This window comes from Thamnophis sirtalis, unplaced genomic scaffold, assembly GCF_051295495.1.
Source record: "Thamnophis sirtalis isolate CommonGarterSnake01/CBP01778 unplaced genomic scaffold, rThaSir2_p1.2 scaffold_6, whole genome shotgun sequence".
In the NCBI taxonomy this organism is placed as follows: Eukaryota; Metazoa; Chordata; class Lepidosauria; order Squamata; family Natricidae; genus Thamnophis; species Thamnophis sirtalis.
The window spans coordinates 68,254,181-68,278,246 of record NW_028261386.1 but is presented as its reverse complement, the minus strand read 5'-3'; the positions used below and the strand labels follow the sequence as shown (position 1 = coordinate 68,278,246).

Here is a 24,066-nt window from a genome sequence, read left to right as displayed (position 1 = left end):
TATATTTCAACTGTGAATAAGCACAGCTATCTAACACTGAAAGAGGAAGATACGTGAAACAATATGGACAGAAGGGGGAAAAATATTTAAAAATCTGAAACATTTACAGATTTGTTCATTCGAAAAAAAGTTATTTGTTCGTTTCAAAGAAATGGGAATAAAAAGACAGACCGTAATAATTCTGAAGACACCACCGCCATCATTCACCATCACTTTATGAAGATTTCTAGAAACAAGGCCTTGGAGATCCTGGCTTTCCCATACAATGGTGCCTTCAAAACTCTGTCAAAACAGCCAGTATATCAATATGTGAACACATTAGATAAATGTATTTCAGAAATCTTTTAAAATGCTTTGAAGACACACTAAATCTAAAGCATTACAATTTAACTTTGATACAGACACAGATATAGACTAGAGCTCTGCAAAGCATTCAAAAGAAGTACTTTGCAATGGATGGTCAGAGTGTGCCAAGCACCTGTCTTCAAAAGCACTGAAGAATCCACATGTTTTGGAAGGCTTCTGCAGCTGCTTTCCTGACTGAGTTTACATACTGTATGTATGTAGGCCCAGCTGCTTCACTAGCAACACCAAAGGAAGTCTTCAAAGCAACTGAGCAAGAATTCCAAACAATATGGCTTCTATAGTGCTTTGCCCAGATTAAGACTCTTTACAAAGCACCTGTTCCAAAGGCTTTCAACAGCCCAAAATATATGCCTAACTGAGCTGACAGCTGCACATTATATTTTGTAATGAAAAATCAGTGATAAGACAAAGTTTATCAATTGTCCATCATGGGGAATAATTCTTAAGTGGTTAAATAGAATCCTTAACAAAAAGTACTACCAGCTAGTTGAACACCAGAGTTCTTCTACATGTCTGTTAAAGATACAGACCACTGATATCTGTAGTTCCTAAAATATAGCAATCTTCAAAAATCAACAAAGAAATCTAGCACTTTTAGTATGAAAAGATGACAAAATGTTTTGTAAATACAGTACAAGGCAAAGGATGTAGGCATCTTGATATGTCAGCAAGTGCCTAAGACATTTTAAAATTACAGTTAACTAACCAGGATATGATAGCCTGATTTATTTAATGTTATGCTTGAGTGATCATCCTATTAGCAATTAGAGGAATTCCTACTGAAAATGCTATAATTTCCTTTTGACAAAGCATATACAGAATTTTATGTAAATTGGTAAATTTTCATCTAAAACCAGAATACTCAATCTTGTAAGTGTAACTATTCTTTTATATAGGCACAAGTTTGTAACCTCATCTATTAGGGCACAAAACTATATTGCTATTTTTCTTTATAATAAGTTCAATTTACATTATTCTATATGATATTATTCTAGGCAGATTACTATAATACATAGTCACCATAAATCCATAAACATATACTGGTCCACTCATTAACTAAAATGCTAACAGTGGTGGGATTCAAACTTTTTTACTACCGGTTCTGTGGGCATGGCTTGGTGGGCATGACATGACTTGGTGACTATGGTAGGGGAAGGATAATGTAAAATCTCCATTCCCACCAGAGGTGGGTTGCTCCTGGTTCAGCCTGGATTGGATGAACCGGTGGTAGCGGCAGCAGGAGGCTCCACCCACTCACCCGGACGCTTCTGTGCATGCACAGAAGCGTCGTGAGTGCATGTGGATGCACGCCCAAACCGGTAGTAAAAAAATTGGCAACCTAGCACTGATTCCCACTCCACTCCAGAGGAAACTTACTGCAAAATCTCCATTTCCTCCTGATCAGCTGCGACTCAGGAGGCAGAGAACAGATGAGGCAGGGCCAGTCAGAGGTGGTATTTACCGATTCTCTGAACTACTCAAAATTTCCGCTACTAGTTCTCCAGAACTGGTAAGAACCTGCTGAATACCACCATTGGCTGACAACTGTATATGAGATTTTCCTCTAAAAAGACTGTGTAAAAAAAAAATCAGAGTTTTTTCCTAAATGACACAAGGGAAAGAACTATTCTAACCTCAAGAGCAAGCTAGTCCATAGAGAAAACTATCCTCCAGGCTCTAACTTCTAATCTCCAGAGAGGATAGAAACCAGAACATTCTCCTTGGCTTGCATGAATTGGGCAAAAAGATTCTACCTGGAGTAGACAGTGACAAAAGTAACAAGGACCCAAATCATAAAAGGTTTTGTAAGTAATTACTAATACTTTGAATTGAATCTGGAAGCCAATCAGCAACATAGCTCCTATAAAAGTGTCATTCTAATGTATCAGATCTACCAGCTGATGGGAAGGGAGTTGCATTCTGTGCCAGTTCTGCCTTCTAAATCATCTTTATTGACAGCCCCATATTAAGTGCAGTTATCTTGCCAAGAGACAAATATATGAGCACTTCTGGTCAATAATGAGAACTTATGAACCAGCCAAACTTGACTAAATATTTTTCTTGTCAGAACTTCTACCTGCCTCTTGGGTTCCTGGTTATATATACAGCCTCAACTCCAGCCATCTACGGAGCAACATCCGGCATCAATTTCTCCAGAAGGATCATCACCAACCCTGCTCCCCAATCTTGGTGTTGAAGCTGATGCAAAATTCAAAACCATTCCATCTTCACTCAATCAGATATTAGTAATGTAGGTTACGTCTATTTTCTCCTCCATCACTAAGGGGGCAAGATCTAACCACTCAGAGATCTCTAAGTATTAAGCTAAATTTGAGGCCACGGCTTCTAGAAATCCAGTATCTTAAGGCCCCAGAAAGAAATTTGACAAGAATGCGATAAAGAACTTTGTAAGCTAAGAAGCTCATGGCTTCTGCTATGTTCTTGGTTGGTAATGTGTTCCCAAGTTTTTTTTAAAGAGACACACTATTCCATTATAAACTACAGTAGCACAAAGAAAAATAAGAGAAACAAACCATCTATCATGCTCCCAAGTGCATGGCACACTAGTCTCATTTATAATATATACATTCATGGCATGGTTACTTGTACCATGGCTTATACAATTAACTTGATTTATCCAGGTATTCGCACAATACTGAAAATGCAGCTAGCCAAATTGAATTCCATTGTTGCTAGGGTTCAAGGCAATTAATGCACATTAAAGAGGAACAGCTGACATAAATAACCCCAAACTAATTTATAGCTGGATTTAGTTAGATATCTCTCTTTCCTTTTGGTAATAGATGCTCTCTTCCGATCTACAGCTTGATCAACAAAATAAAATGCTGAGCATTTTCCCAGGGGCAGCAGTGAGACTGACACCTTCACATTAATAAATGAATTACATCATAGCTTTTGCAGAGTTGAACATATTCCACAAGATTCATCTATCAACTGTATATACATTACTAGGACGCAGGTACTAAATAGAAAATGCAGAAAGGAAATGCAATAAGCATTAGTGATAACCATGTATGACAGTGATAGATAGAGCCCGAATATATTCAGAATAGCATTCAGACCCCCAGAATAGCAGCAACAGTTTGAAATAATTCAATGTATCAGTATTAGAAATGCTGACTCAGATCTAGGTTCCATGTGTGCACAAACCCTCACCCACCATTTCTGCGGCCCAGTTCCAAATGGCCCAAGGCTAGGTAGTAGGCCAGGGCCCGGGTTTGGGAACCCCTGATGAAGAGGCAAACTACTTTAGTTTATCAAAAACTGCAGGAGAAATAAAGCCAGAATCTTAAGACTATGAACTATCTGTACATAACTGAATTCAACCTTTTTAAAATGTAAAGATAATTGCTTCTTCTCTGATTATTATGTTTGTAGGGAGATCTGCCAGTCTTTCAATGACTTTCCAATGATAGCTCTATGTATCTCTATCCTGCCCGCCCACCTACTTCCTTTTCTTTCCTCCACCTGGCTAAGCACATTTTCCCTAGTCTACCTTATACTTGCATCATAAGCATAAAGCATGAGTTTCTTCTTGATCAACATCACTTTAAATTAATCAGCCTTTTTTTTTTTTGCAGTTCATGACTCTCGCAGTGACTGTCCATTAATTCAAAGACATTTATCTTCTTTCTTTCATTTGAGTCCATATTTCTTCAAACTCAGTTCTCACATTAGTTTCTAGTTCATTGTAAAGAATCTTGAAAAACCTAATCCGGTGTTCTGGCATACCATTAGCTCATTCCTCATTTTGGCATAATTGATACAATCCTTGTTATAGGCCTTGTTATAGTCAATAAAGCAAAGTTAAACCACCTTATCATAGGACCAACTTATGTATATCTTTCAAAAAGGCATACTTCAATAATGTGACTTTTAAAAATGTCCAGCAGCACAATATCTATTTTTGTTCCACAGCTCTTTTTTAAACACATTAAAGCATTCACAAACAAATCAATATTACTTTAAACTACCCTCTTATGGAATCAATTTCTATAGTTATTTCTTTTGACAGTAATATACTTAATCAATCTGAAGCTTCCAAACACTGAAGCTTATTCATCTTCCTTTCAGTGACACCTTTAAAAACATGAAAAAAATCAGATGATTGACAAACCTCACCTTCATTTTCAACAAACTATTGTTGAAATTGCTATCCATATTATATACTATATTATCATATTATCCAGGAACTAAAAAGTTCAAAGGGATAAATCAATATCTAGTCCAATACAAATAATATTAATAATGTAAAATCAATATTTTAGAACATTTTTAGAAAATCCATATTTTAATTCAGGAAAGGGTTCTAATTTATAAAATGGAATGGGCTGGTTTTTAGAGGCAGGTGAACCTAGGAGATATTTGGGGGTGGGAGGAAGAGAGAGAATGCTAGGGATGCTGATGAGAAAGCTCTAGTATGTCTCTTCTTAAGAAGACGCAGACAAGTACTGTATTGTCTAGTCTCTAATCTCCACTTTTGTAAGAAATTTATTGAAAAGGTGATGGTGTTTCAACTACACAAAACTGTAGAAAAGATTATCTGGACTCTTTTCAATCAGAGTTTATATCCAGGCAGGGGGTGCAACTGATCACGCTTGTCAATGAATATAAATGAGACTTAGGTAATGCAATATTCCTCATCCTGCTGGTTTTCTCAATGGCCTTTATTACTGTCAACCATAATATCCTTCTAAACCAGGGGTGTCAAACTCACAACGTCAGGTTGCCATCACATGACGTATCATGACTTTTTTCTCCTTTGCTAAACTGGGGCTGGGCGTGGGCAATGCATGAAGCATCCGGCCTGCAGGCTGCAAGTTTGACACCCCTGTTCTAAGCCATCTGCAAAGGTTAGGGTTGCAAGCACCATTCTGCAGAATGTTGTTCTGTTCTTTTGAGAGGGTAATTCCATTTGATGCATGAGAGAGATGAGTGGTCAAGCCCTCTGGCACTGTAGTATGAAATTCCCGGAGCTTTGACCCCACCCCACTCCTTCATTTTATTTAATACCGATATGAAAACTCTTGGAGAGTATATTATTTGAAAGTTTGATGTGTACAATACATTATCTTCCATAATCAGATGATATCCAACACTACAACTCTACCCTAGGCTGAATAGCAAATAGCGAAAGTCTTGACCCAGTGTATGGAGATTATAAGGCTATAGATTGGAAGAACAAGTTAAGATTTAACTCAAATAAGGCAGGGAAGCTAATAATATAGAAACTGAGATGCTGCAATTCCAACATTAACTCTTAATGGAGCTAGTCTTCCCAAAAAAGATATGATACATATTATGAGGATTCTTCTGGACTCACACCTCCTGCTATATCAACAGATAGAAACTATAAACAGGAGACTCATTGCCCCACTTTGGCTGGTGTACTAGTTGTGTGTGTCCCTGAAACAGGAGGCACTGACATAAGTCATTCATTTCCTCACCACCTCCCGACCAGACTATTTATAAGTCAATCTACATAAGTCTCCCTTGAAGAGCATCTAGAAGCCACTGTTAGCACAGAATGCACATCAATGCTCCCATACAATATCTATACTGAGAGAGCTACAGTGGCTGCCAGTTTGATACCAGGTGCATTTCCAGGTGTGGTGGTAATTTATAAAATTTTGCATGGCTTAGCTATTCATAACATCATTTGCTCTAAATAGAGCCTGCCTGCCCAAGATCTGCAGGTAGATAGCATATGTTAAGAGTCCCCAGAGGTGTGTGGGAAGGGGCCTTGGAGGTGAGCAAAACTTTTTTCCTGTGGCACCAACTATCCTCTTTGCGCAGCATCCTTCAATTTAACATCTGCAAAGCTCCTAAAGACCAGGTGGTTTAAGCAGGCACGCGGTGGCTGTTGAGTTCCAAAGGTAATTTTTTTCAAGAGGCAACTAGATTTTCTGGATGACTGAGAACCTCCATAGACAATGACTCTTGAGGCAACAAAATCTCACCTAGGATATGTATGAGTGCTGCTTATTATGGTTTTGTGTTTTTTATAGCTGTGGTTATATTATGATATTTATAGTTGTTGTTTTTTTATATTTTTCTCAGTTGTTGGAGCATATTATTCATTTAGAGTCACTTGAAGGGTAATAGAGGGAGCATCTATATAATAAGAATAAAATGGGTATTTAAATGTTTTTGCTAAAACTATCAAGTGTCTGAAAATTATGGCAAATTTAACTTTTGTACTTTGTTCTTAAAAACAATAATGTGACTAAACTCTAATTAATGGATAAGCATTTAATTAGCATTCCTTGTGCTCCTGAATTAATAACTTAGAAATGTCTTAATCCAACAACATTGCTGTCTGAATCCACAATCCTTTCTTCCATCCCTAATCTCAGAATTTGAATAGCTGCCTGGCAGTAAGTGCCGTGGCACAAACTGAACGGAAACGCTCTCTTCCAAACAAAGCCCTTTGTGTTCATAGTTAATTATATTCAGTCGGCAGCATCTTCTCAACATATGAAAACCTAATTTCATTAAAAACAATGTTGCCATTCTCTGAAACCAGGACAAATGTTTTAAAGTTCATTTTTGCTAAAGTAAATACTTCAAATGTTCTGGAGTATAATTCTTACTAAATTCCTAATTAAGGGGTGGGTTGCTACCAGCAGCATGCGCATTTACACCAAAAAAAGGCTGTGCACATGCAGAATACTAGAAATGGGGGGGGGGAATTACATTTCTGCAGTGGAGATTGTTCTGCGCATACAGAACCAAAAATCAAAATGGCGCCGACAATAGAACCGATTTGGGTGCATGGGCGGCCGAGTTACTTTCTATTTGGCCGAACTGGTAGGAACCCACCTCTGACCTGATCAGAGATTATAGGATTTATAACCTATAATGGAAAACCCTTCATTGCTTATTCTTGTGACCTCATGTTACTTTTCTCCTCTGATAAATCTTTAAGGACAACAGATTTTTAATTCCACTTTTAAATTAACAAAACTTTTCCATTACATCTAAGCCCACTGGCATGTATTTACCTTAAACTATTTATTTATTAAAGTAAGCCAGATAAAACGATGGTTCATAATTCTGTCATAATTCTGTCTTGTTCAGCTTAAATCAGGAGTGGTCAACTTGTCACTTCCAAGAACTATCCAGCGTCATGCCATGTAAATTTGGAGGGAAAAAGTACTGTCAGCAGAATTTTTGTTCTTTTTTTATTATTTCAACTTTAAAATAAATGTAATCGGTCTCTGGGAGATCTCGGCACCAAGTTAATCTTGTAAAATCTCAGATCAACATACTTTTTCTACACACATTTTTGTTCACGGAGAATGATTTCTATACCGCTTAGAAGATTTAGAGCCATGAACTGTTGAAGATCAACCATCCCAGTCGGGAGGAGGGCTGAAGCAGGGAATTAGCCTGGACTCACTACATAAATGCAACAGGGCAAGGTACGACCTCTCCCAAATGCCTTTGAGCTTTATCTAGTTTTTCCCAGGTGAAAGCTTCCCTTTTGGGGAGATTTCTGTTTTATGGGCAGAGAACAAAGCAGCTAGTTTGAACTCCACACATATGGGACTGGTTGTTCATGCCTGAATGAATAAAGTTGGCCAGCTTTATAGAAATTAGGCTATGAAACAGAATTTTACTCCAGAATTCATAAGTTGTCCTCACTTGATCTTGATTCCAAATCTAAATCCATCTGGTTATTTTTCCTGATCTAGTCACCATCTACTCTATAATGATAAAGGCTTTAAACTTTATAATCCCAGAATGCAATATAATACCTTTTGTTTTCACCTCATGAGGAAAACCTATGTAATATCTTCTGCTTCTATACCACATGTGGAAACAAATTCAGAAAAGCTTATATTTAATTTCTATGATGTTATTAAGCTCTTAATCAATTACTCTTCGAGAGAGATGGTTCAGAAATGTGAAAAAAATGAATAGTGTCAAGATCTTTAAATTTCAAAACAAAAAGATGACTAGCATATCCTATGTGAGTCCTTAATTAAATTTTTTTTATTAATTACAACAAAATGCTGAGCAAATATGAATAAATGAAAAAAGAATTGAGAAAGAATCAATGTACAGTATGCCCCATAAATACACTGCACATACCTCTGGCAGAATGAACTGTTCTACAGGTTTGTACCAAAGTCTGCTCACTTGTACTCCACAACTAGGTGGACTAAAACGAGCGCTGAAGAGTGCCTCCTATGGAAATAACAAGTAACCCATTTGTGAGCCAGGAAAATCATTCATGAAAAGTCACATCTTCTTGGCCAGTTCATGAAAAAAAAAACATAACTGGATCTTAAAACAACACAAAGCACGTAAACCACTTTTATGTATGATGATGCAATTTTGATAAATTTAGGCCTTTTAGTATCCTACTCTTAACAGATACAAAAATGCTACTATGTTATTGAAAACAACATAATGAGATGTTTGAACAACTTGCCTCCAGAAGTTGTGAATGCTACAACACTGGAAGTTTTTAAGATATGGGGCAACTATTTGTCAACTATTTCCTGCCTGAGCAGGGGGTTGGACTAGAAGACCCCCAAGGTCCATTCCAACTCTGTTATTCTGTTAATACATGCTTTAAGAAGTTTTTTACGTTTTGGAGACTGTGGGAAAACTTCATTGTTATAGTCAATTTCTCTCACACCGAAATGGATCACAGTCAAAACAAAAATAATTGTGGTATTTTAATCTATTTAACAATCATTAAATATAACTTTTTGAGATTTATGTATAGGTCTATATAAAAATGCATTAATCCACCACTGCATTAAAGTATATTTTTAATTACCAGTAGTAATTCAGTGTTACTATTTACCAACCTAAATATTAACTTTATCATAATCCATATTTAATCTCTTTAAAACTAGCACATTCTAGTATATGCAGAAGATTCCTCTATTATTTGTCCTGGAGAAAAAACAGGCAGCTCACACAGCTCAGAAGACAACCACTTCTTACCATATCCAAGTTACAACATAAATAAGAACTCTTTAGAGCAGAGTTCCCCAACCTTTCCAGGTTGGCAGCCGGGGGCGGGAGGAGGGGGGAAAGTGGGGATGATTTTGTGGGAGGGACAAGCACATGTGTGTGTGCGTGCACACATGAGCACCTGCGACATTCGCAGTCATGCAAGTTGAGCCGCAAGCACTGGCAATAACTCTCATGCTAGTGGGGCCGCGAGTACCTATGATTAAGCTCGCGTGAGTGTGGCCACAAGTACCCACAACGAGGCTCACAGGAGTGGGGCCATGTGCGTGGCTGGCCCATGGCCTGATAGTGGACTGCAGATCATAGGTTGAGGACCCCTGCTCTAGAAGGTGATATGCAATACACTTCTTTGCAAAGGGCCAGGCATTCACCCCAAGAGAAGGAAACATGTTAATCTATAGACACCTGGTGATAGTGAATTAACATTTCATAGCCATAGAGAAAAAAAAATAACAATAATGAAACCAATTTTCATGTCACACATATCCCTTGGCTGTGTTACACAGTAAAAGTTATTTAGCATTCAAATACAATACTCTTCCCTGCATTAAATCAAAGTTGAATTGTATTTGAATGCTAAATAATGTTTACTGTGTAACACAGCCAAGGGATAAGTGTGAAATTTTTAAAATCTTATCACACAGTCAGCCACATTACTCATGAACCTCTAAGTATAAACCTACCTATAATGTCCTCTCAAGCTGCTAATTGCAAGCTTGGGAGGGTCATCTTGGTCTATTTTGAAAGCAATTCTGAGATTAAATTCTATGAGAACCTGTCCTTTCAAATAATCGTGTTAAAATGTATAACAGTAGCAGAATGTTGACCACAAGATTGAACTTTGATTCACAATGGACTTTTGAAAAGCCATGTAGCAGAATTCATCTGCTACGGCAATGCATTGACAGAACCAGAGCTGAGAAAAAGATAAAGAATTTCTGCCTTTAATAACTACTGCAAGGCAAGGGAGTTTATTTAGAATTCATATTGTGGCTGCAATGCTTTACATATCTACTTAGTGGTAAGCCCCACTGAGCTTTGTTGGATTTACTTCTGAAGAGGCTACAAGATCACATTGCTGCTGTATTTAGATTCCATTTTACAATGAGCAAACTTTTGAGATGCAGTTTACAAAAATCCAATAAACAAAGCCATCCATTCAAAAGGGCACTTGGAAAATAACAGCATTCTTCTATACTTAGTGCAGATGTAAAACAAAGTGACTGAAAGTCGTGCAGTCTCCAGTTACCTCTTCACATTGCTTTGGTTAGAAATTCTTGACAAACGGTGGCTCAAGAGCTGGATGCTAAGTTTTATTGTTTGCTTTAATTTTTTTCCCAGGTGTGTGTTAAAGTGCCATGAATACTCCAGTACAGAATGAAGACTTCAAAAAATTTGAACATAACTATTGTTCCTACCATATTGCTATAGTCAGACTTCTAAATAGCAATAGCAATAGCACTTAGATTTATATACCGCTTCACAGAGCTTTACAGCCCTCTCTAAGTGGTTTACAGAGTCAGCATATTGTCCCCAACAATCTGGTCCTCAAATGCTCACACACTGTGTATAACATTACTGATTACTTGTCCTTCATTTACCCACCCACCCTCATTATTCCCACTTATTCTGTCTTAGTACCTACTTCTGATTGCCCCAATTAAAATAATGATTAAGAAACACACTAGTCAAATGGATTGTAGATAACAGCACCACAAGTCATTTTGCCTGTTTATTCTTCATGAGTATCTACTATGACTTTAATAATCCCTGCTTATTTCCACACTTAAAGAGGCTATGGATTTGGGCTATTATATTAAGACAATTACTGGAACATGGCATACCTCTTGTTCTGCTTGGTATAGTTTCACTGTAATGTTTCTCTGGAATCCAACACCCTTAGCATCGTAGAATACCCCAAGACTGGTGATGACAATCGGATAAAGGACTTTGAAATGCACACTGACAACTCTGTCTTCTGAGAGCACCGAAGTATCATCCTCTGGCAAAGTGAAGGCTTCAATTTCTTGATTCAAAACTAATGAAAAAAATTAAGAAAGAGGGCAAACCAAGCTCATCTAAAATAAGAAGAAAGCAGTCAAAACTCAGTAACTCTTTCAGATATTCTTATTTTACCATAAAAGGAAACTTTCTATATTTCTATACCATCTAGAGCAGGCACAGTGTATAAGTAGCATTTACATATTAATCCTTAATGTATTAACTTAGAACAGGGGTGTCAAACTTGCAGCCCGCAGACCAGATGCATCACGCACTGGCCACACCCACCCATTTTAATGAAGGGTGGAAGTTGCAATACGTCACGTGATGATAACGCGTTGTCATGAGTTTGACACTCCTCGTTTAGAATTGCATATACTTCAAACATTATTAAAGTTAACATGGATTCGTCAGATTGTAGCTTATTTTCTGGCTCATTACAATGAAAAAGTTGTTAACTATCACAACTACTTGAAAATATCAGAGCTCCTATTTAAATGCATTTAACAATACATCTGTGGATAGGAAATTGTAGCAGCTACCATATTTTTTATGACTGATTATAAAAATGTCATACAGTATATCTTTCCCCCCCACAAACCTTCAGTTCTTACCTGGATTAGAGATATTTAGAAGTTTGCATGAATAAGGATCTTCTCTATCTTCTAGTGGCACATCACATCCATGTGTACCAATTATAAACTTCACAAGGACACTAAAACAAGATTAACATCATTTATTTTTTCTTCTATTATCCCAGTTCTGCTACCTTTTTTTCAAACAGCAAAATGTATGTATGTATGTATGTATGTATGTATGTATGTATGTATGTATGTATGTATGTAAAATTCTAATTATACAGGCTAATTCTGAGAAATTCATCGAAACTATTAAGAAAAACAAGATTTTTCTTGATAAGAACATACAGGAAAGGTCACATAAGCATTCTGTTTAATATACATTTTGGGCTTTTATTCAAATGATGTTAAAAATTTCTTGAAATAATTCATTTAAACCAATGAGAACCTATAAATGTTAGATTTGTATCTTCTTGAATCAAGGCAGTAAGAATGATGAATTACCGATGGCTTAAAGTTGGATGCTGCTTCAAATGCCTAAACCAAGTATTCCTTATAGCATTCCGCAATCCATCATTGTGTCGTGCAGAGAGTATCCCTACAATAACATCATAATGTTTTGGTTTCCAGTGAGGAAAGAAAGCCAGTAGACCTAGGAAGTATAAATTAAAAATATTTTAGCAAAGAAATAAGCAAACAAGTATGCAGATCAATATTATAAAAAAAGACATTTTTCAATTATTTGTAAACATTTTAGCCAAATCCATGTAAAATGAGAAGAAAAATTTTAGAAGAAAATATCTAGTTAAATTTAGAAAAAGATACTGGAAATAGTTTCACATATCCTGATAACTGAAACATTAATACAAAGAATTGAATATAAATATATAAAAATACAGAATATGAGTACGTGTGTGTGTTTCCTATATTACAAAATACTACATTTTCTCCCTTAAAAGATTAATATTTATTTGCTGTATTTTAACACAAACAGATAAAAAAAATTAGATCTGGGATGTCAAACTCGCAGCCTGATGGCCAGATGTGTCACGTGCTGGCCACACCCATGCCCAATTTAGCAAAGGGGGGGATCATGATATGTCATGTGATGCTGCCATGATGACGCGAGTTTGACATCCCTGAATAGATGGTAAAACAGATACAGCTTAGATGTAATGAAATAATTCTAAAAATGAGAAGCTAAGCTGTTAATACAGTCAATACAACTGTTAATCAGGAAGCAGAATATGAGCATATGCATCATAAATATTTCAGGAACATAGGAAACAAGGCTTCCCAGATATTACTGAATTACATTTCCCTGCACAGTAGCTTTATCTGGTAGTAACAATGATGAGGAATGCTAGGAAATGTTCTTCAGAAACATCTAGTGAGCCACAGGTTCCCAACCTGCAGATACATACTATATTCAGATATACATATCTATACCTGACCATCACTAAATGCAGTGATTTAGTTTTAATTATTATGGTTTCATAAATCCAATAAACAAGACAAGTAATTTACATTACATCATGGGTGACAGCATGTATTCATGGTTTATTTTTAATAAATTATTGTATAATAGATATATTCAGATTTATATTTAGCCCTGGCAAAAGATCAGTTTCATCTCATTCTGCTTAATTTCAGAATAAAAAGAATTAAGTGTCAAATCAACTAAATGCCAACTCTGTTTAGAAAAATGACTGCACATAATGTACAAGATATAATTTCAGAGTTTTAATTTTAGTGTGAATGTCAAAAAAAATCAACAAATTGTGTGTTCCAGATCTAGTATGGGTGTTTCCAGATCTTGAAGATCTTCCAACTTTATCTATCTTTTAATATAGTACATTTATGAAGATTATCAACGCTGCCCTCTTTTTAATTCAGAAAAATTGGTGGAAAACACAATTGAATTCCTTTCAACTAATATTTTATCATTCAAGCAAAAAGAAATTATTTGCTGATAGCTGAAAACCAATGTACAATATGAGTAAGAACATATGTGGTCTGAATTAGAGCTATACACATTTATGTGTTTTGAGCAGCTATGTTAACGGAAACTGCCTGCATTTTATAATTCTTCTTTGTTCATCAGTGAGAATTCCATCATCCCCAGAAAGACTGATCAATTACTTTGTCATCATAATACATTTCTATGGATGTATTTCATAAAAAGAAACAAAACATAACAGAGTTCAGAGTTCAACAAAATCAGTGTGAAGAATATAATATGTATAAAAATACAATTTTCCCAAAAATAAGACCTTCCCGGATAATAAGTCCAATTGGGCTTTTGAGAGCATGTGCTAAAAGAAGCCCTCTCCAGAAAATAAGCCCTCCCCAAAAATATTGCACACAGCAGCACCATGAGGTGATCACGCTTGCCGCCTTCTGCACCTCAAAAATAAGAAGACCTCTCTAAAAATAAGGCCAAGTGCTTATTTCGTGGGGCAAAAGAAAATAAGACCCTATCTTATTTTCGGGAAAACAAGGTAGCATTTACTTAGGTTTAATTATCTAAGACAAAGGACTGTGCTTTTCCATAAATCAGTTATTTAAATCAACAATGTGTGAAGTGACAGAAATATCTCAATTTTGTATTCAAAATTGAGGGGACCAAACAACCTTTTCTGAACAGAACATTTCATGGACAAAATGAAAACAGCTAAAACGATCACACATTCTCTTATAGTCATTTAACTTCAGTCAACAGAGGTATCTAAAGAAGGAATTCCAAAGATGGTCCAAAGATATAAGTATACAGGGGGAAATAATTCCTCCAGACGCTGTATACTGCCCCCTAATTATTTGGGACTTTTAATAGCAATAGTCATGTTTTGAAATGCGCTCAGAAAGAGAATGGAAAGTGGTGCAGCTTATGAAGAGAAAAACCTGGCAAATTTCTCACTAAACACACATCTAACTTTCTGGACTGAACTTTGGTCTCTGTCCAGTCCATTAATCTGTTGGACACTGATTCAGGACATTCACTGTCCCTATTAGAAAAGTGCTGAAATTACAAAAATAACTGAACTTCAGCTATCTGCTTAGGATCTCTCAGCCTACATCCTCAGATACCGTAATCTCTGCAGCAGTTACATGTAGAAGTAATAAAACAGAGATCTAGAAAAGCCTCAAATATTACCTTCTAGTATTGGTAATACTTCAGCATTATTATATCAAATTAGACACCTGAACAGAAGCAGAATCACCCAACAATTAAATCTGTAACTTAGATGTCCATTTCAGAAATAGACTGTGATTGATGATAAGAAAGCTACTGAGAGATACAGGGGGAGCTAAAAGAGTTCTGTCTCTTTATTGGTAAATGCCATCCTTGGGGAAATCATGGCTGTTTCTGTCTCAAAACTGCATTTAAATCTGGGCTGAAATGGATCCTGAGAATCAACGTCATCCAAAAATGCCTGGAGTTGAATGTTAATTACTTGAGCATCTTGCTTATGCACCTGCTGTTGGAAGAAAGGAGACAGATATTGTTGCTGTAGCTATGAGAACATTAAATGGAAAATCCCTAAATCCCAGAGAAACTCATTACCAAAAGAGGGCTGTTTTCCTTTCCCCATTCCTAGACTAAAGTTGGGGAGTAAATCAGAGATTTTCATGAATCTATGTGTGGTCAAGAGAAAGGGACAGGATCCAGTTACATGCCAAAATCTACAGATGATAATATATAGCTATTTTTATGTAAGAATTTGTCTTGGGTTCTTTTTTTTAAAATCAATCTAAATAATGAACTGGAACTGGATTCACATATCACACACTATAGTTTATTCACTATGATTTAAAACACTGATCAGATGGGTTTGCACAGCTGCCAAGCTATAAACCATGGCTAGTTCACACAACTTCTTAAATCAAAATGGAATGAAATGTATTATTGGCACATAATGAGCAAGCCCAGCTCCAACTGCTATACCTGTGTTTTAGCATTGAAATACAAGGGATTGTTTTTGATGAACAATATGTTTTATTTCATCATCTGGGGTATTTGAAAAAAATGTCTGAGAAGACTTTAATCAGAAGTGGCAAGTAATAGCTCATAATGCTCAATTGCAGAAGCTCTGTCTGTAAACTTTAATTCCTTAGAGTATCTATTTTTCTAGACACTTTGAAAAAGAAAGAATATACAGGTTCCAAAAACAAGGCCAGAGACCACTAGGCATTTCTGCACTTCTAAGAGAAGAAGAAAATAATTACACAGCAGAGTGTATAATGTAATACAGTTACGTTTACTACAACTATATGTTTAAGTCTTATACAAAATACTTTTCAATACTTTACATGACCATATACACAAAAGATACAGTATATTATACACACACAGAGCAGGAAATCATGAGACATTATACACAACTGCATATGGTCCTAGTTCTCCTTCCAGACTAATGGTAGAAGGCAGAAAGCTAATAAAAAATACAGACCTCCACTAACACATTGAAGTTTTCTGTTACAGATTATTAAATAGAAGCATGAGGGAATTGAAATCAAATTCCCCAAACCACTTATGAAGCAGATATAATGAATAATTTAAATTCTAGCTACCTTTTCAAACCAAATATTACTTGAGTACAATTCAAGATCTTGAAAAGAAAAATTGCTTGGCCAAAATAAGAGGAAGGTGATATAAACAAATGGTATTTACCCAACAGGAAAATGAAGTTTTCTCCCATATAATAATTGTGAATTGGAGGATGGGGGGGGGGGGGACACACACATAATCTTAGAACTGTTAAAAATAAAACTTCTATTTACTCTCTTTTTTTACGAAGTCTTTGTTCTTTTTCTTTTTCTTTGACTGTTTCTCCCAAAGAAGACAGTACTTTGAGAAATATGTGGGTCCAAAAAAGAATGATTGCTATATATTGATAAGGATCATTTATTTTTTTAATATGCAGTTTTTTTATTTTATAGCTAATTAAAGTTATTAAATTAAACAATGTATATTTTTTTGTCCTGGCCTTTCCCTTTTTGGGGAGTTTTTTGGCTTCTCGTTAATACACCCACACACAAGATATTTGCAAACTTCAGAATGATTTGAAGAAACAGTTAGGGGACTGCAAACACAACCACTTTTAAAAACAGCTATACCTTTTTTTCGGGCTTGTGTGAGATCCTAACAGTTGAAATTGTTGAGAAACATTGCTTTATAGATATTATGCTTTTACGTTTTAAATTAGCTTTGATTTTAAAGAAAAGTTCATTCCTTTATCACCGAAAAAATTAAATTCAGGCAAAAAGAATACCCCAACCTTCTCAAAACCTGATTAATTATAACTGCTAAGATTGACATAAATCACCCATCACAATACTTAATAAATAAGACTCTTAGTGTGACATTTACTAGCTCTTCTTTACCCCATAACCACAACTTTCTTCAATACACACACACACACACACATATAAATGCGCGCACACAGGTTTTATATGTATATATACAGGTTTTATATATATTCATTATAATTATTTACTGATGTATGTTTAGGATTTTATTTCTCAAACATCAATGCATTAGTTGCATGATAAATCTTCTATTCCTACTTTATTTTCCTACAGTGAATATGTCTCAAAAATCGCAGTATATTGACAACCCAATGTGGATCAAAGCTCTTGGGAACACTGAACTATAAATTACTCTGGGAAGTGGAAATAACATCCCAAAAAGCAGTAAACATCTCCTTCCCTACAGCTGTCAAAAAACCCTCCATGAGATCACCAGAAGCTAAGGTCTGATTTGAAGGAAAGTCTCTATGGAAAGCAATCTAATTTCTTTTCTTTTCTTCTGTTTCTCAATTCCTGCTCCATATTTTACTTCACAACAGGAATGAGCAAAAATTATTCATATCTACTGGCAGCTGTATCTAATTTACAGTAGATTAGCAAGGAGTTTTGACCTTAACTGCTTGAAGAATTGCAGTTATGCAAACATATGCCTCCAGCTGGTGGAACTGGTCAAAAAAAAAGCAACCATAACAAAATTCAAAGATATTATCAAGCCCACTCTGTTCTTCAGCATCTGCCATTTCCCTCTTTTATCAAGCCTCTCTCCAAACGTTTGACTGTATATCCCAATCCTGCACCTCTTCTCCTACCAGGTGAAAGGGTATCTCCCCTAATCCCAACCCTCTGCCCTCCAAGCTCTTTCCTCCATGAAAGACAAGGTGCTTTTTTTTCAAGAAGCTTCTTGGATGAGAAGCGAAACGTCTTCAAAAAAAAAATAACCCCTGAAAGTCCAATTGCCTCTTGAAAAAAAGCAGCTTTGGGACAACCATGACCTGGATAGTTGAGAATTTCCAAAGACACCAACATACTCGCGCTTATTTCTCGCTTATTCCTCCAAGCAGTCTTGTCCGCTTGGAAGGGCTGCTGGTCATTCCCTTCTTCTCGACCGAGATTGAGGAGCTGCCCCACCTCTTCTCGGTTTGCCCTCCAGAGCCCGGGCGACCCCCGCCCCACCACTTGGCTGCAAAGAGGAGGAAACAGCGCTGTCCGCCTCCTCCTCTACCTCCTGCCCCGCTCTCCGAAACCGTGAGCCGGACGGACGGCACAGCGGCGCCGTGCAAAGGAGGCCCTCCCGCAAGATGCCTCTGCCCCCTCGCCTCCCCTGCGGGAGGGCGGCAAAGCGTGCAGGCTGGGTGCGATCGACACCCCCCCCTCCGCCACCTACCTGCCGGGTGTTGCTTCCCGGGGCCGCTGGCCGGGCAGCTGAGCAGGAGAAGCCAGAGGTGCACCACGACCCCGACCGCACACGGGCAGAGAAGAACCAACCAATTTCGCATTGGCCGCCGGCCGCTGCCCAGCAGTCGCGGCCTCTCTCGGAGCAGAGACGGGACGGACCCGCAGAGACAGGCAAGGTCTCCTTCGGCTTCCCTCGCTCCAGCACCAGAGACCCTCGCCGGTCCCTCCCGCGGCCGGCCCAAAGCCAGAGTCCCGCCCCGGACCAGGAAAGCGTGTGCGCAGAGCCGGGCCTCCGCACGCACTACAATCCCCACAATGCCTCGCCGCCGAACGGAAGCGGCTTGACCTTGGCGCGATCCGACAGCGCCTCTCCCCCCCCCTCCCTTCTTTCTCGCAAGAGGCGAAGGCTGGAGGTGAGCAAAGGAAACCGCCCCGCTAGGTGATTTTTTTTTAAACTCCTGGTGACTCTGTGGAAAGGAGAGAAGAAAAAGGAGGTAGGAAAAGGCCCGCGCGGTGTTTATAACTGCAGGTTATTCCCCCCCCCCTTTAAATAATAAGAGAGAGAATTCTTCGACGTGAAGATAAAAACAGGCATCTAATAGGAAAACTTTTATTTAGCACATCTGGCCTTTCCATTTTTACACACGGCCCACTTCAATTGCTGGCCTGAGTGGGACAAATCTTTTTAAAAGAAAATTTGCAAATGAATAGCATTTGATAAACGAGGTAGGTTTCGCCCAATTCTTTGGGAAATGTGAAGTCTGTAAGGGGAACTGTCACTTTTGTTTGAACAGGGAGAAATCAAGAACTTATTCTCAAGTCCCAGTAATGATGCATGAAGATGCCCTGCTTACATTTTAAAGGAAATGTCACTTTCATCTCATAACTAGCCCACTAAAAAGGAAACCTGCCGGTGCAGTTGTTCCAGTGTTAAAATAGTATCTTCCTTATTCTGGTAAGGAAGCCATAAGTACAATCTATTGTTATTGATGTTGTTGATGATGACAAAATCTGGGATGGGATCTGCCCATTGGTCACTTGAGGCTTCTCCCTCCAGTTCATGGCATGGCCCTCCATGATCATTTTGGCTTGGATTGTTGGGAAGACTGGACATCCAGCTTCTTCAAGGGCTTTAGTCTAGGTCAGGGGTGTCAAACTTGCATCGTCACGTGATGCATCACGACTTTTGTCATCGTGATATATCACAACTTTTTCCCCTGCACTAAAACAGGTGGGCATGGCTAGCGCATGACACATCCGTCACGTGGGCCGTGAGTTTTACACCCTTTGTCTAGGTAATGCCTGACCAACACTTTCATAAGCGTTGGTCAGGAATTACAGGTTCCTTATGTACATAGATATAGCATTTCTTTGAAAGAATGCAAGACCACTTTTTAAAAAAAAAAAGTGTTTAGAAGTTGGTTGATAGAGTGCTAGACCTGATTTTTGGGGGGGAAAACAAGATCAATTTAAGCTAGGAAAAATCAAGTTCTGCTCATTGTTAATTTTGACTCAAGTTCTACGTTTTCTGTTCTTCAGGAAACAAGGAATATTTTCATTACTTTTGTGGGAAGCAATGGCACTATGTTGTGTACTACATGAGCTACTTCTGAGTACTACTAGCCATGGCATTTCACTGCCAGCACTTCCATTGAAGTGGGAGGGAAAGTGCCCATAAGGGCAACCCTCATGCTGTCACATATCAACTTTAAATATGTAAAAGCTGGGATGTGGTTAATTCAATTCTGCCTTCTCTTTTAGCCCAAAGGGGGACACAAAATGAAATGGGAGGGAAATCACTGTGTTCCTCTCAAACTTTTATCACAAGTCACTAAAACTATTTCTGGACATAGGTCTAGTTCTCTTCTGGGAGACTGTTAAATTAATGTCATAAATAGCTGATATGTTTGTAGAATAAGGGAGGGCCATGGGACCCAATGACCCAACAGTCATTTAAACCCAGGTTTAGTAGCCTTCCAAGAGAACATTAACCCCATGTCTGGAAATAGCTTTTAGGTTACCGATGCAAATAAGTTCTTTGTGTGCAATTTGATACCTTAAAAGATTGTGGTTCAATAAGAAAATGCATCTGCTCAATGCAAAAGAAAGTAAAGAAAGGGAAATAATAAAGAAAATACCTGATTGTGCAGAATGTGATAGACTGACGTTAGAATTGAAAAATAAAGGAGAGACAGAGTACTACGAGATTTGGGATAGATTTTATCAGTGGTTGGGTTTAAGGAAGGGAAGTCGGAATGATTAAGCACAAAGATGCATAGATTGAAACATAAAGCAATATAGGTAATATATTATAATATACTAAAAGTATATTATGCAATTATAATTGTAATTGCAACCATGTAGAAGTGGTTAAGTAGGTATATATAATCAATAAGTATCAATGTGTATTGAATTTTCATTGCTTGTATGTATTGAAAATATTTGTGTGATTTGCTGTATGGCGGAGAGACTGCCAAGATGTTGTCCATTTTATTTTTTAACAATGAACTTTTTCTTAAATTTTTGAAGAAAGTAATGCAAATGGGCTGATAAGAAATCTTTACAGGGAAGGAAGAATTGAAATTCTCCTCTTATTTGCCAAATACGTATGAGGAGGTATTTGAGGATTTTTCTGCTGGAAAAATGTGGTTTCTGAAAGCTACAAAAGATATGGCGACTGATGGTATTATTTCATCAGAGTTATTGGTTTTTTTTAGCTGATTGGAATCTGGACGCTCATTAAAGAGTAAATTGAGTGCCTTAATACCTTAAGTTTCTCTTAAGTTAGTTCAAGAAGTGGGGGGGAAATGCACCATAAAAAATCACTGGAGTTATCACTAAATTTTTGAAAAATAGCAATGAGTTGTTAGCTAGAAGTTGCCACCCCATGTTTAGAATGTGTTAATTTTTTTTTGTATGTAAGTGGCATTTCTTTTATTGTGATGGATTTGCATTTTATTCTTTTAGAATAATTTCTCAAAGATTCAACATATTATGATGCGATTTAAGAAATATAAATAAATCTAAACATTTGAATTAGGGCTAATACCAGTTTTGATAGCCTGATGTTGTTGCTGTCTCTCTACTTTCCACTATACTACCAGATGTTATTTCCAAAGTCTGCAAAAAATAAAGACATTTTTCTTGATATCAAATGCATATCCATGCATTTATTTATTTATTTATTTATTTATTTTCTCCACATTTATTTACATGAGGAATTTCTCTACAATTTATTATTATGGAACAAAACATAAAATCTATGGTCAGCTGCATATTGACTTAATAATGTTTCTTACTATAGTTATCCACCTCCAAATTTAAAACATCTGTTGTCCTCATGAGTATACAAATTTGCTTCAGTTGATGTATATAAAGCGTAAAATATTACTATAATAAAAATAACATTCCACAAGGAGTTAAATATAATACATGATTATACATTTAGTTGCTTATTACTTACTCCTGAGGTCCTAATGGAATTACCTAATGAAATTTGGGGATCATACACATAATTATTATTTCTTTATCCAGCAGATGGCAGCAATAGTTCAGCTTATAAATCATCCGAGAAACATTTTGATAGCTGTAGAATCTTTATTTTGGATAATATTCCTCACCAAATATTCCTCTACTGATAAATCACCGAATAAGAAGTAAATACATATTATTATGCAGCAGAAATTTTAGCTTGCATTTTTCTGTAGCTACTAAGGCTAGACAATTATATTATCATCATAATTTATTCCTTTCATGTGAAGCAAATAGGGCAGCAAGCTTCTTCCAATTATATAAAGAAAAAGGTTCCCCTCACACATATGTGCTAATCGTTCCCAACTCTAGGGGGCAATGCTTATCTCCGTTTCAAAGCTGAAGAGCCAGTACTGTCCAAAGATGTCTCCGTGGTCATATGGCTGGCATGATTCAACGTCAAAGGCACACCAAACGCTGTACCTTCCCACCAAGGGTGGTCCCTATTTTTTGACTTGCATTTTTACATTGCTAGGTTAGCAGAAGCTGGGACAAGTAACTGGAGCTCACTCCATTACGCGGTGCTAGGGATTCGAACCGCCAAACTGCCGACCTTTCTGATCGACAAGCTCAGTGTCTTAGCCACTGAGCCACAAATTGTATACTTCAGTCTAAATAAATTAGCTTTTAAAATGACGATTCAATATATAACTAGACATACTTTGTGTCCTGTCCCAAATTCTTGCTTTTTATCTGCAAATCAACTATTATTTTAATACTAGAAACTATTTAAAGCCTAGCCCAGCTTCTCCAGACAGTACATGACCTTCTCTATCAGAAATCAGACAGCAAAAGTAGATAGCAAAAAAGTCTTAAAAGCTGTTTGCTAAGCTGTTTGAGAATCAAATATCAGGTCTGCAGAATTTCTGATGCCAATTTAGATACCCTCATGAGGACTGGATTAAGAACATGGCTGAACTAGATTTAGAGAGGAAAATCAGTTGCAGAGAGCCATGGAGAGCCAACAAAATGCTTAAAGGGCCAGTTTTCTGCTTTTTGCCCTTTTATAGCAATCTGAGTAAAACTGGTTGGTTGAATACAGGTACTTTTAAATGAATGAATCCTTAGTATATATGTACTTAATTATCCAGTTGTGTGTCAAATACCTTCCTGTAATCAATCCAAGCTACATTCAAGTTGCTCTTCTTTTATAGTTTTCCAAAATCATCTTGTCAATTAGGGGCTGATTTTATGGCTTTGATCTTATGTATTGCACCAAATACAATGCCAGTTAGTAATTTGAAAGTTCGTGGTAAGCAGGTTATTATGATTATCAGTATTTTTCTTATTTATCTTCTAAAATTATCTCATAACTGTCGATATATTGGAACACTATTACATAAATGCACTTTTAATCTTATAGTTTCTTTCTTACATTGGGTAGGAAAGAGAACAACACTGTGCTTATAATTTCGAAGGATAAACACTCTGCTTAGATTTTCAGTGTTCATTCTGCCAGTTAAGACTGCTATCATTTGGAAAAGCAGAAGTAAATATGTTGCCATGGGAACTGATGCAGTCTTGTTAAAATTAAATCAATTATGATGTTGAAAGGGTTCCCAAGTTCCCGAGTGTCGTAAGCAACTAATATATATATATATTGCTTTCTAAAACCATATTTAAATATTGCCATGTTTGCTTAAATACAAGTAGAGATTGAATACATAATGGATGTAAAGAGATAACTCTTCCAAATGCATGCGGTTCTTGAAACCAAAGCTATTAGTAAAATGAGATTTTACTGTGGTGCAGAAACACACATTAAGAAGTAGTGTGGTTTTATTGTTATGCTAGGATTGATGATGAAAGAATAATATGATGAAATACTAACAGTATAATATAGCCATTCTTCTTTTTGCAGTTATTTGCA

At 36.9% G+C, this 24,066-nt stretch overlaps 1 protein-coding gene across 4 annotated transcripts in view; it reads right to left on the bottom strand.

The window, feature by feature from the left end:
• B3GALNT2 (beta-1,3-N-acetylgalactosaminyltransferase 2) overlaps positions 1-18,946 on the bottom strand; it is a 31,532-nt gene extending 12,586 nt beyond the window's left edge. The window contains exons 1-6 of one of the 4 annotated variants that reach the window (XM_014052625.2): positions 18,655-18,946; positions 12,465-12,612; positions 11,997-12,097; positions 11,226-11,419; positions 8,485-8,580; positions 172-282 (exon numbers count right to left, since the gene is read on the bottom strand). In XM_014052625.2, the coding sequence (XP_013908100.2) occupies positions 172-282; positions 8,485-8,580; positions 11,226-11,419; positions 11,997-12,097; positions 12,465-12,612; positions 18,655-18,766 (762 nt within the window). In that variant the 5' untranslated portion in view covers positions 18,767-18,946. The remainder of the gene's footprint in view (positions 1-171; positions 283-8,484; positions 8,581-11,225; positions 11,420-11,996; positions 12,098-12,464; positions 12,613-18,654) is intronic. The other 3 variants (XM_014052628.2, XM_014052626.2, XM_014052627.2) reach the window with 3 other exon arrangements.
• Between the last annotated feature and the right edge of the window lie 5,120 nt (positions 18,947-24,066).